Source organism: Typopeltis vanoorti, chromosome 17, assembly GCF_054136105.1.
Source record: "Typopeltis vanoorti isolate ZY-2024b chromosome 17, IOZ_Tvanoo_1.0, whole genome shotgun sequence".
Taxonomy (NCBI): Eukaryota; Metazoa; Arthropoda; class Arachnida; order Uropygi; family Thelyphonidae; genus Typopeltis; species Typopeltis vanoorti.
In genome coordinates this window covers 71755308-71769443 of record NC_143565.1, presented here as the reverse complement: position 1 = coordinate 71769443, position 14136 = coordinate 71755308, and the positions used below count along the sequence as shown (strand labels likewise).

The 14136-nt window shown below is 36.0% G+C and overlaps 1 protein-coding gene across 2 annotated transcripts in view; it reads left to right on the top strand.

The window, feature by feature from the left end:
• Nucleotides 1–14136, top strand: part of Oatp26F (Organic anion transporting polypeptide 26F) — a 250080-nt gene that overhangs the window by 188306 nt on the left and 47638 nt on the right. For both annotated transcript variants that reach the window (XM_090407707.1, XM_090407708.1), the window contains one exon: nt 7264–7456. In XM_090407707.1, the coding sequence (XP_090263833.1) occupies nt 7264–7456 (193 nt within the window). The remainder of the gene's footprint in view (nt 1–7263; nt 7457–14136) is intronic.

Here is a 14136-nt window from a genome sequence, read left to right as displayed (position 1 = left end):
AGGAGAGAATGGAATTGGATATGGAGAGAATGGAAACAGGAGAAAGAGGTATGGAAGTGCTAGAAGAGGAGAGAATGGAAACAGTAGGAGAGATGGAATGAGAAAGAGGTATGGGAATGCTAGAAGAGGAGAGAATGGAAACAGTAGGAGAGGCAGGGGAGTGCTAGAGGAGGAGAGAATGGAAACAGTAGGAGAGACGGAATGAGAGAGAGGTATGGCAGTGCTAGAAGAGGAGAGAATGGAATGAGAGAGAGGTATGGGAGTGCTAGAAGAGGAGAAAATGGAAACAGTAGGAGAGAAGGAATGAGAGAGAGAGAGGTATGGGAGTGCTAGAGGAGGAGAGACGGAATGAGAAAGAGGTATGGAAGTGCTAGAAGAGGAGAGAATGGAATGAGAGAGAGGTATGGGAGTGCCAGAAGAGGAAAAAATGAAAACAGTAGGAGAGAGGGAATGAGAGAGTTATGGGAATGAAAGAAGAGGAGAAAATGGAAACAGTAGGAGAGAGGGAATGGTAAGAGGTATAATATATGAGGACTCAATGACCCATGGTGTTCAAGATAGAATGCGTGAGAAGTGTTTGCCAGGAGAAACGATAGAAAGGGTGGCTTTGGCAGTTAAGAGAGGTGCAAGGGTGGATGAGATGATTTTGATGGTGGGAACAAATGACTTGAGTGGTGGTGGTGTAAATAGGGCAGTGAGAGATATGAGATTCTTGCTTGAGGTGGTATGAAAGAAGACACAGAGAGGAAAGATAGTGTGTGTGTGTGTGTTGCCTAGGTATGTTAATGTCGAGCTGAGCAGAAGAGCGGTGATACTGAATGGCATAATAGCGAGAATGTGTCAAAAGAGAGGATTCGAATATGTGGATGCTTGGAGTGCGTTTGAGGACAGAGAGGAATTGTATGCAAGAGACCACTTACATTTGAATGAGGAAGGACGCAGGCATCTGGAGAGATTGCTGTTCTGAAAAAGTCAGTGTGTCTCAGGGAGGATGGTAGCAGGGTGGCCTCTTGTGGGAATAGGTACTTGGGAGAAGGGGGATGACATCAGATATCACTGAGCTTAGTGGAGTCTAGAGAGGATAATGCTGGGTATAGAAACAACGACATTTATATGCTATATACTAACCAGGAGTATCCGGAATAAGGGAGAGGAATTGGTGGCGCAGATAGCATCAGCCTGGCCAAAAATTATTGGGATGACTGAGGCATGGTTGACAGAAGAGGATATAATGACAGGAATAGAAGTTGCTGGGTACAGCATTTTTCGGCAGGATAGGAAGGGAAAGCGTGGTGGTGGAATACTGCTTATGATAAGTGACGACCTATGTCCTCTAAGAGTGGAGACTTTGGAAGGCAGTGACACTAATGATTTTGAAAGCATATGGTGTGAAGTGGAGGTGGGAAAGACAGGATATTTAGTGGAGTGTTGCTACAGACCCAGGAGTACAGAGGTTGGGGACCAGGAAATGTTTAGACAGTTGAGTTTGGCAAGAGCAAGAAGAATGATTGTTATGGGAGATTTTAATTACAATAGTATAAACTGGGGAGAGGAAGATGCATGTAGCAATAAGGGAATGGAACTTCCAGAATTCTTGAGGGACAAATGTCTTAGGGAACAAGAGGTTCAAGAGTTTTGGATTTGGTTATAGCATCAGAAGAGCTGACAATAACTGAGATGACATCTATCCCACCAGTTGGAGAGACTGATCATATGGTTTTGACTTGGAAAATGAATAGACATGCAGGAGTCTCAAAGAGACGGAAACGTATATAGAATTATAAGGAAGGTGATTATAATAGTCTAAGACGTCAACTTGGGGAAGTTTCATGGAGGGAGGAATTGGAAGGCCGGGATATCATTAGTGCGTGGGAAATTATGTAGAAGAATATTTGTTAGCAGCAATGGTAAGATGTATACCACGAGTGAACAAGATGACAAACAATATTACACAGGAATTGCATGCGAAAAAGAGGCTGTGGAAGAGATATAAGGAGACAGGAGAAGATGCATGAAGAGTATAAGACACAGGCCAGAAGAGTGACTAGTATGGTAAGGAAGACGAAACTGGAATATGAGAGGAGATTAGCCCTAAGATCCAAAGAAAATCCTGGGGAATTTTTTAGATATGTGGCCAGTAGGAGAAGAAATGACTGTGGAAGAATGATATTGTGGGATAAAAATGGGAATAGAGTGACTGATGCAGAGGACATAGTAGAATTGTTCAATGACCACTTTATTGGAGTATTTCATCCTGGAGGAGTCAGTTTTAATGCTAGAGGGATAGGGCTGGTTCAAGGTTTAGAGGTACAGGAGGAGAGTGTGTTTCAAATACTGAGTACTCTGGATGTTAGTAAAGCTGTGGGACTGGATGGTATTTCACCACAAGTTTTGAGAGAATGTGCTAGGGAACTGACAGTGCCTTTGACCCAGCTTTTTAATGAAGTCTGGCTACTGGAAAGGTGCCCATGGAATGGAAGGAAGGTAAGATAGTGACATTGCATAAGGGCGGTAGCAGACTGGAAGTGTCTAATTATAGACCAGTTTGTGTGTCATCAGTAGTTAGTAAGATCTTGGAGAAAGTAGTGAAGGACCATATACAGTATTGGGCAGATGAGGGTTATCTGTGAGAGTCAACATGGATTTGTGAAGGGGCGCTCTTGTTTTAGCAATATGCTAGCCTTTTATGATAAAGTTACAAGAGCATTAGATGAGGGAAAGGCATATACTGCCATTTTCTTAGAATTAGCAAAGGCATTTGACAGGGTGCCACATGATAAGCTGATATTTAAGTTGCAGCACATGGGTCTGGATGTCAGATTGGTCAACTGGATTCAGGATTGGCTGTCCGATAGGTATCAGAGAGTTGTGTATGGTGGAGCAGTTTCAATGAAGCAGAGGGTTGCCAGTGGGGTCCCACAGTGCTCAGTACTGGGACCTATATTGTTTAACCTTTATATCAATGACATTGTCAGTGGATTGCAGGGGGATGTTCAGTTGTTTGCAGATGATGCAAAGCTGGGAAGCATCATTAGTAATAGTGCAGATGTGGCAGCCCTGCAAGAGGATTTGAATAAGCTAGATAGATGGGCAAATGAATGGGAGTTTCGGTTTAATGCAGCAAAATGTAAGGTCTTGAGGTTTGGGAAACATCGATGGGACACTGCATACTCTATAGGAGGAGTTGTACTGGAGGAAGTAGGGGAGACAAGAGATCTGGGATTGATGAGTGATAGAAACCTGAAATTTAGGGGACATATTACAAAAGTGGTGAAGGTAACACAGAGGATTGCTGCAATAATGAGAAGGACACTGACCTGCAGAAATAAAACAGTTATCATTCCATTGTATAAGACCCTGATCAGACCACACTTGGACTATTGTTCTCAGATTTGGTCCCCAGGATTTGAAGGGGATAAATTAACTGTGGAAAGGGTACAAAGGCAGATAACAAAGATGGTTTCAGGACCGTACAATGATAGTTATGAGGATCGGCTGAGGGAATGTGGACTGCAGAGTTTGGTGGATAGAAGAAGGAGAGGTGATATTATTGAGACTTTCAAACTGTTGAGAGGTGGTTACAGTGTTGACACTGGGGAGTTCTTTCGCTTGGTTGAACAGCGGGAAGGAGAGATAACAAGAGGCCATCCCTGGAAGTTATGAAAGGAAACTGTTAGCAAGAGGGTGAGGAGTGGTTTCTTTTCATGGAGGGTGGTTGAACTATGGAATGCATTGCCTGATGGAGTGGTGAGAGCGAGAACAGTCAATAAGTTCAAGGAGTGGTATGATAGACTTTGTGTTTCTTAAGGGGGGGACCTCCCCTCAATGAGTCTTGATAGACTTTGTGTTTCATAGAAAGGACCTCCCACGATGAGTCTTTTTGACTCCACGGAGGCCTGAATAATAATAATAATAATAATACTATTTCCATGGACAATCACAACATCCATGCCCACGGCAGGATTCGAACCAGCAACCTTTTGGCTGGAGAGTGGATATGCTAGCCACTTGGCCAGCCTGGCTGTATCCAGTAATGATAGCAGACTTTTCAAGTAACGGATATATACATTTTTTTGTGTAAGTCCCCCACCCACAAAAGGTTGTAAACTTACGTAGGTTTATAGTTCTCCAGTACTATGAGTGATTTTTATTATTTTTTAAATTTATTTTTTTACATAATCCAGAAACCCTACTTTAGAAACTATCCATGGTATTTTTTTCAAGCTACTTCAGGCCTCCAATAAGGGGCAGTGGTCTCACACAAGATGAAAAATTCATCTCCCACCTAAAGACCATCACAAACATCTATACCTATGGCAGGATTTGAACCAGCAGATTGTTGGTCTACAGCACATATACTAATCACTCTGCCAACCAGATCAGTATTGAAGATGCTCAACCCTTGAACATTTTCCAAAAGAAAAGACTTCTATTTATTATTATTAGTAGTAGTATTAACATTAGACCTTTGTGGAAGGTCCCTGCTGTCTCTGACAAAACTCAATGAACCACAATCCACTCATTAACCACTCTCCTCGTCCCCCTCCCTTTGCTGACACCCTCCTTATACAACTTCTGGAGGTCAACTAACTCGAGAACTGGTTAAAGAAAGGCTTAGAAAAGTTCCTCTATTTGGCAAACAGAATCGAACTTAGAACAGCCTTTCTTTGGATGACACTATGCTATTGATGCAAAAGCACCTTTTTCGCAAGCCTTATTTTAAATAACACATTATAGTAAAAAACTTCTGATATACAGTTGTATCGCTATTACAATAAGTCTCAAACTGCCGATATATTTGCCCATACTTGGAGTCTTGTGTATTTGCTTTTGTTTCTTTTTATTATTATTATTATACTCCTCCATGAAATCAAAAGCCTCATCATGGGAGGCAAATAATGTTACACAAAGCCCATCAAACCCTGCTTTAAGCTCATTCAATGTATCTGCATTCACCACAGCGTCAGGCAATGCATTCATTATGACCTTGCTCGCATTCTCCATATAAAACTTACAGGCATGTACCCTTGTTTTACTCACTTCTTCCATTCTACAAAAAAATTCTCCACATTAACCTGGTAACAACCCTTTACCAACTTAAATGGCTCAATCATACCCTGTCTTTCTCCTATTCACAAAGCTTTTGCAAACTGCATTCATTCTTGTCCTCATAGCCCACATCCTGAAGACCAGTTACAACATTAGTCAGTGTTCTCTAGACCCTTTCAAACATATCCTCATCACCCTAAAAACCATGTGGTCAGTCTATTTCATAATCTGATGTAATGCCTTCACAACTTGTGCAATGTGACCTCTGAACTTCAGATCCTTACAAAAGAGTAACTTGCTTATATCCTCGACTTCTTCCAAAATTTCCCCACCTTGCATCCTGTTGTTGCCTACCAAATTTCAGAACCTTACACTTTGCAACATTAAATTGACAGTTCCATACTGTTGCCCACTCATGCAATCTATTCAAGTCCTCCTGTAAGGCCACATCTGCTTGATTCCTCATTACTCTTCCCAGGTGATATCCAACTGTTTGCATCATTTGCAAACAGTTGTATATCACCAGTTAAACCTATCCCAACATCATTAATATACAAATTAAATAACAATAGTTCCAAACTGACCCTTGTGTCACCACTAATCACTTTCCTCTTTCGAGGCAGTGCCCCCCCCCCCCATACACAACTTGCTGATACCTATCTGATAGCCATTCACCTATCCATCTCACTAGTCTATCATCCAATCCCATCTGCTCCAGTTTAGTGACTGACTTGTAGTGTGGCAATTTATCAAAAGCCTATGCAAAATCTAAGAATATTAATATATATGCATCTCCCTTGCTCAATGCATTCATCACTTTGTTATAGTACATAAGCAAGTTTGTAAAACATGACCTCCCTTTAACAAACTCATGCTGACAAGCACAAAGAATACTTATCAACCCACTTTTGTATCCTACATCTCACCAATCTCTCCAATATCTTAACTATAATTTCAGACATACAGATCAGCATATAATTTATTGCCTTAGCATTATCACCACCTCTGTGAAGTGGAATATTTCTTTCTAGGTAAAAATTTATTTTTACCTAGAAATTTTTTTCAAGCCACTTTAGGCCTCCATTAAATGGGGAAGTCATCTCACACCAGGTAATTAAATTCATCTCCCACCCACACCCTGTTGGTTAGAAAGAGTGGATATGATAACCACTGGGCCAGCAAATGTAACAATATATAAGAAATTTTTAGACTTTCTCCAGCCTCTGTGTGTGTGTGTGTGAGAGACAGAAATGGAAATTGCATTTTCAAACTATAAACATCATGTTAATTAGAAAGAATTTTTTTCTTTTGCATTCTTCTCGACTCCAGAAATCCAGAGTAGTGCTTTTTGTTACACAATGCAACTTTTTGAATTTTTTCTTCAAATGTTAGTAAGCGTTTTTTTTTTTTTTTTTTGAAAATAGAGCAACTGCTTACTAATAGTTACTTAGTAACTAAGTAAGAAAAGTATGTTACTACATGTGATAAATATATGTCTATATAGATATAGCAGGTAATGCACTGTGCATCATAGATTAGGTGCACCGTATCAACAAGAAAATATAATTTATTAATCACTGTTGTATCTCCCCAGAAATAAAAAGAAGTACATTAGTATAATATATTTACAAACTTTTGAAAAACTTTTATTAAACTTATCATTGAGAGTGAAAAGCTGCAATGTTATTATGTTATCCTTCTTTTAGATATTGGCAGCTCAGATTATTATTATGAATACATCCTCCAGAAGTCCAAGGATTCATCAAGGGATGGTCAATTCAGTCATTCATAATTAAATATCTATTATACTCCTCTTTGAACACATTCACCAAAGACACACTTATAACATATATAGTAGCACTTTCCACACATTTACCATTCATCATGAAAAGAATCTGTACTTCACATGCATCCTTAACCAGTTTTCAGAGATGACTGAATTCTGCCTATACAAGCCATATGTTACAGTATCTCACTTGTATGCTTCTATTCTCTCAATCTCTCCTTATATGTGCAATTATGTAAACATTTATCATCTTGGTTACTTACCTCTGGATCATTTTAACTGTCTTTCCATCTTCTCTAATTTAACCACCTTAGTAACAAAAAAAACTTTCCATTGAAGAGTTATCTAAAGTTAAATATGTAAATTAAGTTAAGATAATTTGATTGATTAACTTCATATATTATATTATACTTGTAATGAATATTTAGGTCTAGTTACCATTCCTGGAGCTGGTGGAGGAACCTTCCTTGGAGGCTATCTTGTAAAGAAATTTAATCTACGCTGTGCTGGGATCATCAAACTCTGCATTGTCTTTACAGTTATGTGTGTTGGACTAGTGTTCATTTTTATTCTGCATTGTCCAAACATGAAATTTGCTGGACTAAACATTCCTCTTTGCAAGTAAGTAATATATGTCACACATGAGAAATATTAGCAATTTTAAATAAATGTTATTATTTATTTTAATTAGTAACTGTAACAGGGTTATTAATAATCGGTACTTATGATACTTTATACAATAGTATCATTAATTATGATTATTATAATTATGTGGAAAATATACTTTCATCACTTCCCTCATTATTAATACTGTTAAAGATGTAATTATTAAAATATGTTATGTAAGCATTCCTTAAATTCATTCAGTGTTTATATGCTCCTAAAGGTGTTCTGGCAGCAGATCTCAGTTATCAGCCATATGCTATTTAAAGAACTACTACTTTTAACATGCTCTTCTTTTTTGCTGAACCCTGACACAAATTTCTGTAACTAACCTCTTCTTTCTTTATTTGTTGGAACAAAAAGTATTAAAAAAACTGTCCTGTATCTTGCTCAAACTATTTTGTAAGTCTATGTTTAAAAAAAAAAAAATATATATATATATATATATATATATATATATATACTGTACTTAGTTCCACAAGTATTATGAATTTTTTTTTATTTGTTTTAATCGCTTATACTGTAAACTAATTTTTGTTAGTATAGTGTATATGCTCCAGAAAATGACCTTGATATGAAGGTGAAACAAAACGTGTGTTGTTGATTTTGGTTTATATTAAACTAAAGTTTTACTCAAACACAGTAGTTGTCTCCATAATTTTCCAAAATGTAAAAAGTGTAAACTAATTTTGTTATACTTGGCAAGCCTATGAAAGATCAGTATTACTTTGTATGTTGCCATTTAGAATTTTATTATTATTATATTATTTATTATATATTATATACTATAATTATATTATTATTACAGTAATCATAATTCTCAAATGTGTCATGATCAAATTAAAGCATAGTTTAATGTGATGATTGCCATTACCAAAATGTTAGGATACACTAAATATGCACAAGATGATTTAGAAGTATTTTAGCTGCAATGTTAGTGTTAAATATGTAAATTTGTATAATTTATTTAAAGATTACATGCTATATTTCATCTTGTTTCCTACCCATTTTTAGGTTTTTCATTAAGTCCTCTTCATCATTATCAAATTCCTGATATATATATATATATATACATACATATATATATATATATATATATATATATATATATATATATATATATATATATATAAAGTTTTGTGCAACTGTGGTCGACCTTATTTTGGCCAGACAGACAAATCTGTTTCACTTCGTCTTGAGGAACATAGACGTGACATCTCCTACAGTAGAGCACGAGCGAGCGCCCTTTCCAGTCATGTCCTTTTCTCGGCAAACTCTAACCTTGAAGAACAGCCACATCAAGTTGATTGGGAACGCACTACTAATTTATATATTTGCAAGGATGAATTCGAAAGAAGAATCATCGAATCAAAAGAAATAGTTCTGGACCCTTCACATTTAAACAATAATCTTAGCTACAATTTACCCGATTCCCATAGCGCAGTAATCCAGTACTGGCGCTCAAAAATTAGCTGTCGCACACATTCTACTCATGCCAACGGTAGCACGCGGTCACCTATTCAAATATGACTGTTATTATTCTGCTTTTTATTAAGCTGTAAAGTTCATTTTTTACCGTGTTATTTTATGTCTTATGTTTTTATTTCTCACCTGAAGAAGTCGGATCACCGATGAAACTAGTTGTGATGTATTAAAGGTTTTTGTTATACTTTCTCGGGTTCTAGTCAGTTAAATTTATTTTTATAAATGTATACATCCCGAGTAAATCCTAATTTCAACAATATATATATATATATATATACATACATATATATATATATATATATATACATATATATATATATATATATACATACATATATATATATATATATATATATACATACATATATATATATATATACATACATATATATATATATATATATATATACATACATATATATATATATATACATACATATATATATATATATATATATATATATATATATATATATATATATATATATATATATATACATACATATATATATATATATATATATACATACATACATATATATATATATATATACATATATATATATATATATACATACATATATATATATATATATATATACATACATACATATATATATATATATATAATATACATACATATATATATATATATATATATATATACATACATATATATATATATATATACATATACATACATATATATATATATATATACATACATACATATATATATATATATATATATATATATATATATATACAGGGTGTTCGGGATAAATTTGACATATTTATAATTAATTATATTTTTCCGTAAGTTACATGTATTAACACACACTTCTCTTCATTTAAAAGGTTGGACCCTTCTTCATTCATATACAAGATTTCAGAAAGGATCGATAGCTGGAACCCACCTGAATCATGGAAGAGAATAACTTGTATCATGATGATTCGTGCCGGCCATCAAAATAAGGATATTTCGACTGCTGCCCAATGCTCCCTGAATACAGTAAAAACAATCAGGCATGAACTAGAGACTTGCAATGGTGACTACGAGGATGTAGCAAGAAGAAAGATCCCTAGCAGACGATCTGATTGCGTTCGTACAGCAGAATTCCTCGCAGAATTCCTCAGAATTCCCTCCAAGAGGGCCTCAGGTTGACTTCAGATGGCTACGTGGAGTTGCTAAACACTGTAGTCAAGCCCTGGATAACAAGGGTAGCCAATGGTAGGCCGTATGTATGGCAGCAGGATTCGGCCCCTTGCCACACCTCTGGGAAAAGTCAAAAATGGTTGTCTGAAAATTTCTACGACTTCACCAGTCCAAATGTTTGGCCTCCAAACTCCCCAGACCTTAACCCCATGGATTATTTTGTATGGGGCGCAGTTGAAAAAGACACCAATCGCACTTCCAGTAATACAAAAGCCCAGTTAATGGATAAAATTAAAACAGTTTTTGCGGCCCTTCCCAGGGAGACTGTAGCATCAGCTTGTTCGAGGTTCCGAAGCAGGATTGAAGCTGTGATCGATGCTAATGGTGGTTATTTTGAGTAAATCTTTGATAGTATTGTAATTAACTCTGCCTGTAATGTTTTTTGTCAATTCATTAAATTTAATAGATACAAAGAAGATTTTCTTTTTCCTTACGAAACTGTCAAATTTATCCCGAACACCCTGTATATATATATATACATACATATATATATATATATATATATATATATATATATACATACATACATACATACACACCCTCAAGAGATATACCACAATGTTGATAGGAGTTTATAATAATGAAGTGCATTATTATTAACCTCCTATCAACAGTCTCTCCTTCTTGATTAAAGTGCTATTTGTCAGGACTCCAATATTATCAAATCTTATACTTTGGTCGTCTAGAGAACTTTTGACTTGACTACATCATCAAACCACCACTCTGGTCTTTTCCTTTTATATGCTAATTTTGCTAATCTTTCCTCTCCCATTATGTTAAATGACAATACCACTTTAGATTAGCTCTGCTCACATATTCTTGAATGCTAACAATGTCAAGTTCCTTCCTAATATCTTCATTTTTAATATGGTATGGTCATTAATGCCATCTGTTCAATCTCCTGATTTTTATATCTGCTGCCTTAGTAATTGTTCAGCTACTTTTTTTCTAACCCAACTCTCAAATCCATAAAATTGTTTTGATATACTGCTTGTTTGGTGTTTTATAAATTTCAATAAGGGTGTAACAAAAATGCAAAAAAAAAAAAAAAAGCATTTCAGTCAGATTTCCATTTTTATTATTTTATCATTTTTTAAAAGAACTCCAAAATTTATGGAGTCCAAAAACTCATTTTCATACACACATAAAGCTAATTATTATTATTATTAGCATCTGACCTCTATGGAGTCAAAGGACTTCAACACGGGAGTCTATACCCTCTCACGCAAAAAAGATCATCGAACTGTGCATTAAAGCCATTCACAGTTTGCGCACTCACCACACTTCCAGGCAATGCATTCCATAAAAGACCCATACTTTAAACTCATTCACCATTTCTGCACCCATCAACCACTCTCCATGTAAATTCTTTGCATGGAAAAAATTGGTGGGTGCAGAAATAGCTGTTCATCGAATCTCTATACAACTTCAAGGGATAGCCTCTTCTTTTAATCTTGTCTCATTCTATGCAAATTCTCTGCCATATTAATTAGCAGCAATCCCTTACCAAATTATATCAAATAGCATTCCCTCAAACTGTCTTCATACCCAACATTCTAGAGACCTGATACTACCGCAGTCAATTTACTCTGGGCTTTAATATATCCTCATCCCCCCCCCCCCTCTGAAAACCAGGTGATCAAATTTGCACATATCAATCCATGTGCAGCCTGATTAAGGCCTTATACAGTGACTCTATAACATTATTATTATTATTATGTTACATCTCCATTGAGTCCAAAGACTCATTGAGGGAGCACACCTACTCTATAACACTCTGTCTCCACCAACTACACCATCACCATCTACCACCAACTATCACCACTAGTATTTTCACAAACAATTGCAAACATCCATGCCCATGGTAGGATTTGAACCTGCAGCCTTTTGGCTGGAGAGCAGATATGCGAACACTCAGCCAACCAGGCTGGCATGACATCTTTACTTCTATGTGTCAAGTCACTCCCAATTCAAGCAATATGACTCCTAAATCTCAGGTCAGTGTCCACCACCCTCAGATCCCTCATCCTCGTCACATTTCATCCACTTCTTTCAAAATTTATCTATAAATTCCATACTCCACATCCTATCCTTACCTGTCTTCAAAGCCTTACACTTCACAATACTGAACTGGACAACACTTACACTCATTTATCTACTCTAAAAGAATCTGCTCCTTGCCACACACACACACACACACACACACGCACACACCTACCTTCTTTATACAACTTCAAGGGATTTCCTCTTCTTTTAGCCCTGTCTTCATTCATACATCCCTACTCTATATAGTTCTCCCTTGCATCATCTACAGATATCTGCAGTTAAACCTCTCCTGAGTATCATTAATATGCAAGTTAAAACAGTAATGAACTCAAAACAGGCCCTTGTAGCACACCATTAATTAACTTTGTCTTCTGGAATACCATGTTCCCAATACATGTGAAATCCAGCTTATGAACATAATGCATTCTTGGAAATGTCTTTGCTGTAAAATGGATGTTCATAAGTCAGATTTATTTTTTTTATAAGTTTTTTTTTTTCGTATAATGTGCAGTTTCAATATAATACAGTCTACAAATTGTAGTAACCCTTTATCTTATCATATATTTTTCACTGTGTGACTTATAAATCAAATTTTATCTTCTCTAAATTTGCATATCGTGCATGTACTCGTAGTTATAAGTAGTGAATTTATATTAGAGGGAAATACCCTTTAGCATGCAAGTACGTCAATTGTTTACCGTATAAAGTGTTTATTATTGAAAATTGTCTTTGTTTTTTGCCAGGAAAGCACATTAAAAATCATAAGTGTGTTAATCTCAAGCTGAACATTTTATTTTCTGGTGAGTTATATGCAATATGTAATGTTTTTTTTTATGTAAAAAAATTATTTTTATAGTAATGGCCACTTAGAGGGCTTTTGCTATATGGTTAAAAATGAAATTTGATTGGGAAACAGACTTAAATGAGGAGGAACTGGTACAATTAATAGAGGACGTCGAACCAAATGGCAGAGAAAGTTCTGCCGAAGATTCTGATTGTGGGGAATCCTTTAAAGAATTCAGTTTAAAGAAATTAGCAGAAGGATTGGACTTGGCAAGAAAGTTAGGAAGTTATTTTATGGATAATGGAAGTTTTTTTTTTTCCCACTTGGTTAGACTATAAATTATATATTTAGTTTAATCCTTTATCCAGGTGTAAGCAAACAAAGTTTGCGCCTGGATAGGAGGAAGAGGGGTGATGTGATAGAGACCTACAAGTTAGTAAGGGGTTGTTATAGGATCGATGTTGGAGGGGTCTTACAGAAAACAGTGGGAGATTAGGGGGAGAACCAGAGTTCATCCCTGGAAGCTGTATAAAGAGGGTGTGAACAGGGGAGTGAGAAGCAGATTTTTTTGCATGTAGAATTGTGAATGATTGGAATGCCTTGCCTGAGATTGTGGTATCTGCAGAGAATTTGAGTGTGTTTAAGGCACAGTATGATGAGCCATGTGTATGACAAAAGGATCCTAGATGAGTCTTTGACTCCATGGGATCTTGGGATAATAATAATAATAGTCATGGTTGATTCAAGAAATTAAAGAGACATTCCTACAGGAACACAAGCAACAATTGACCAATGTCCTTCTGTAGTTGAACTACTGACTCACCAAACATTCTTCAGATCTTTAAGAAGAATATCAACAGATATTTTGCTCTTGACCAGCCTACACATGGCATTTATTTGCTAGTCTCTTGTGTGCAGAAGTGATATATCTGTAAAAGAGAAACCCAGATGGCCATATCTGTGTGCTGTGTTATAGTCCAGACATTTATTTGCTATTGATCTACACAGTTTTGCATCATCAATAAACAACTGGCTATTTCCTCTCAAATATTATCTTCAGTTATCTTCTTATCCATTTAAATCTATTACAGGTAATCAGGACTCTTT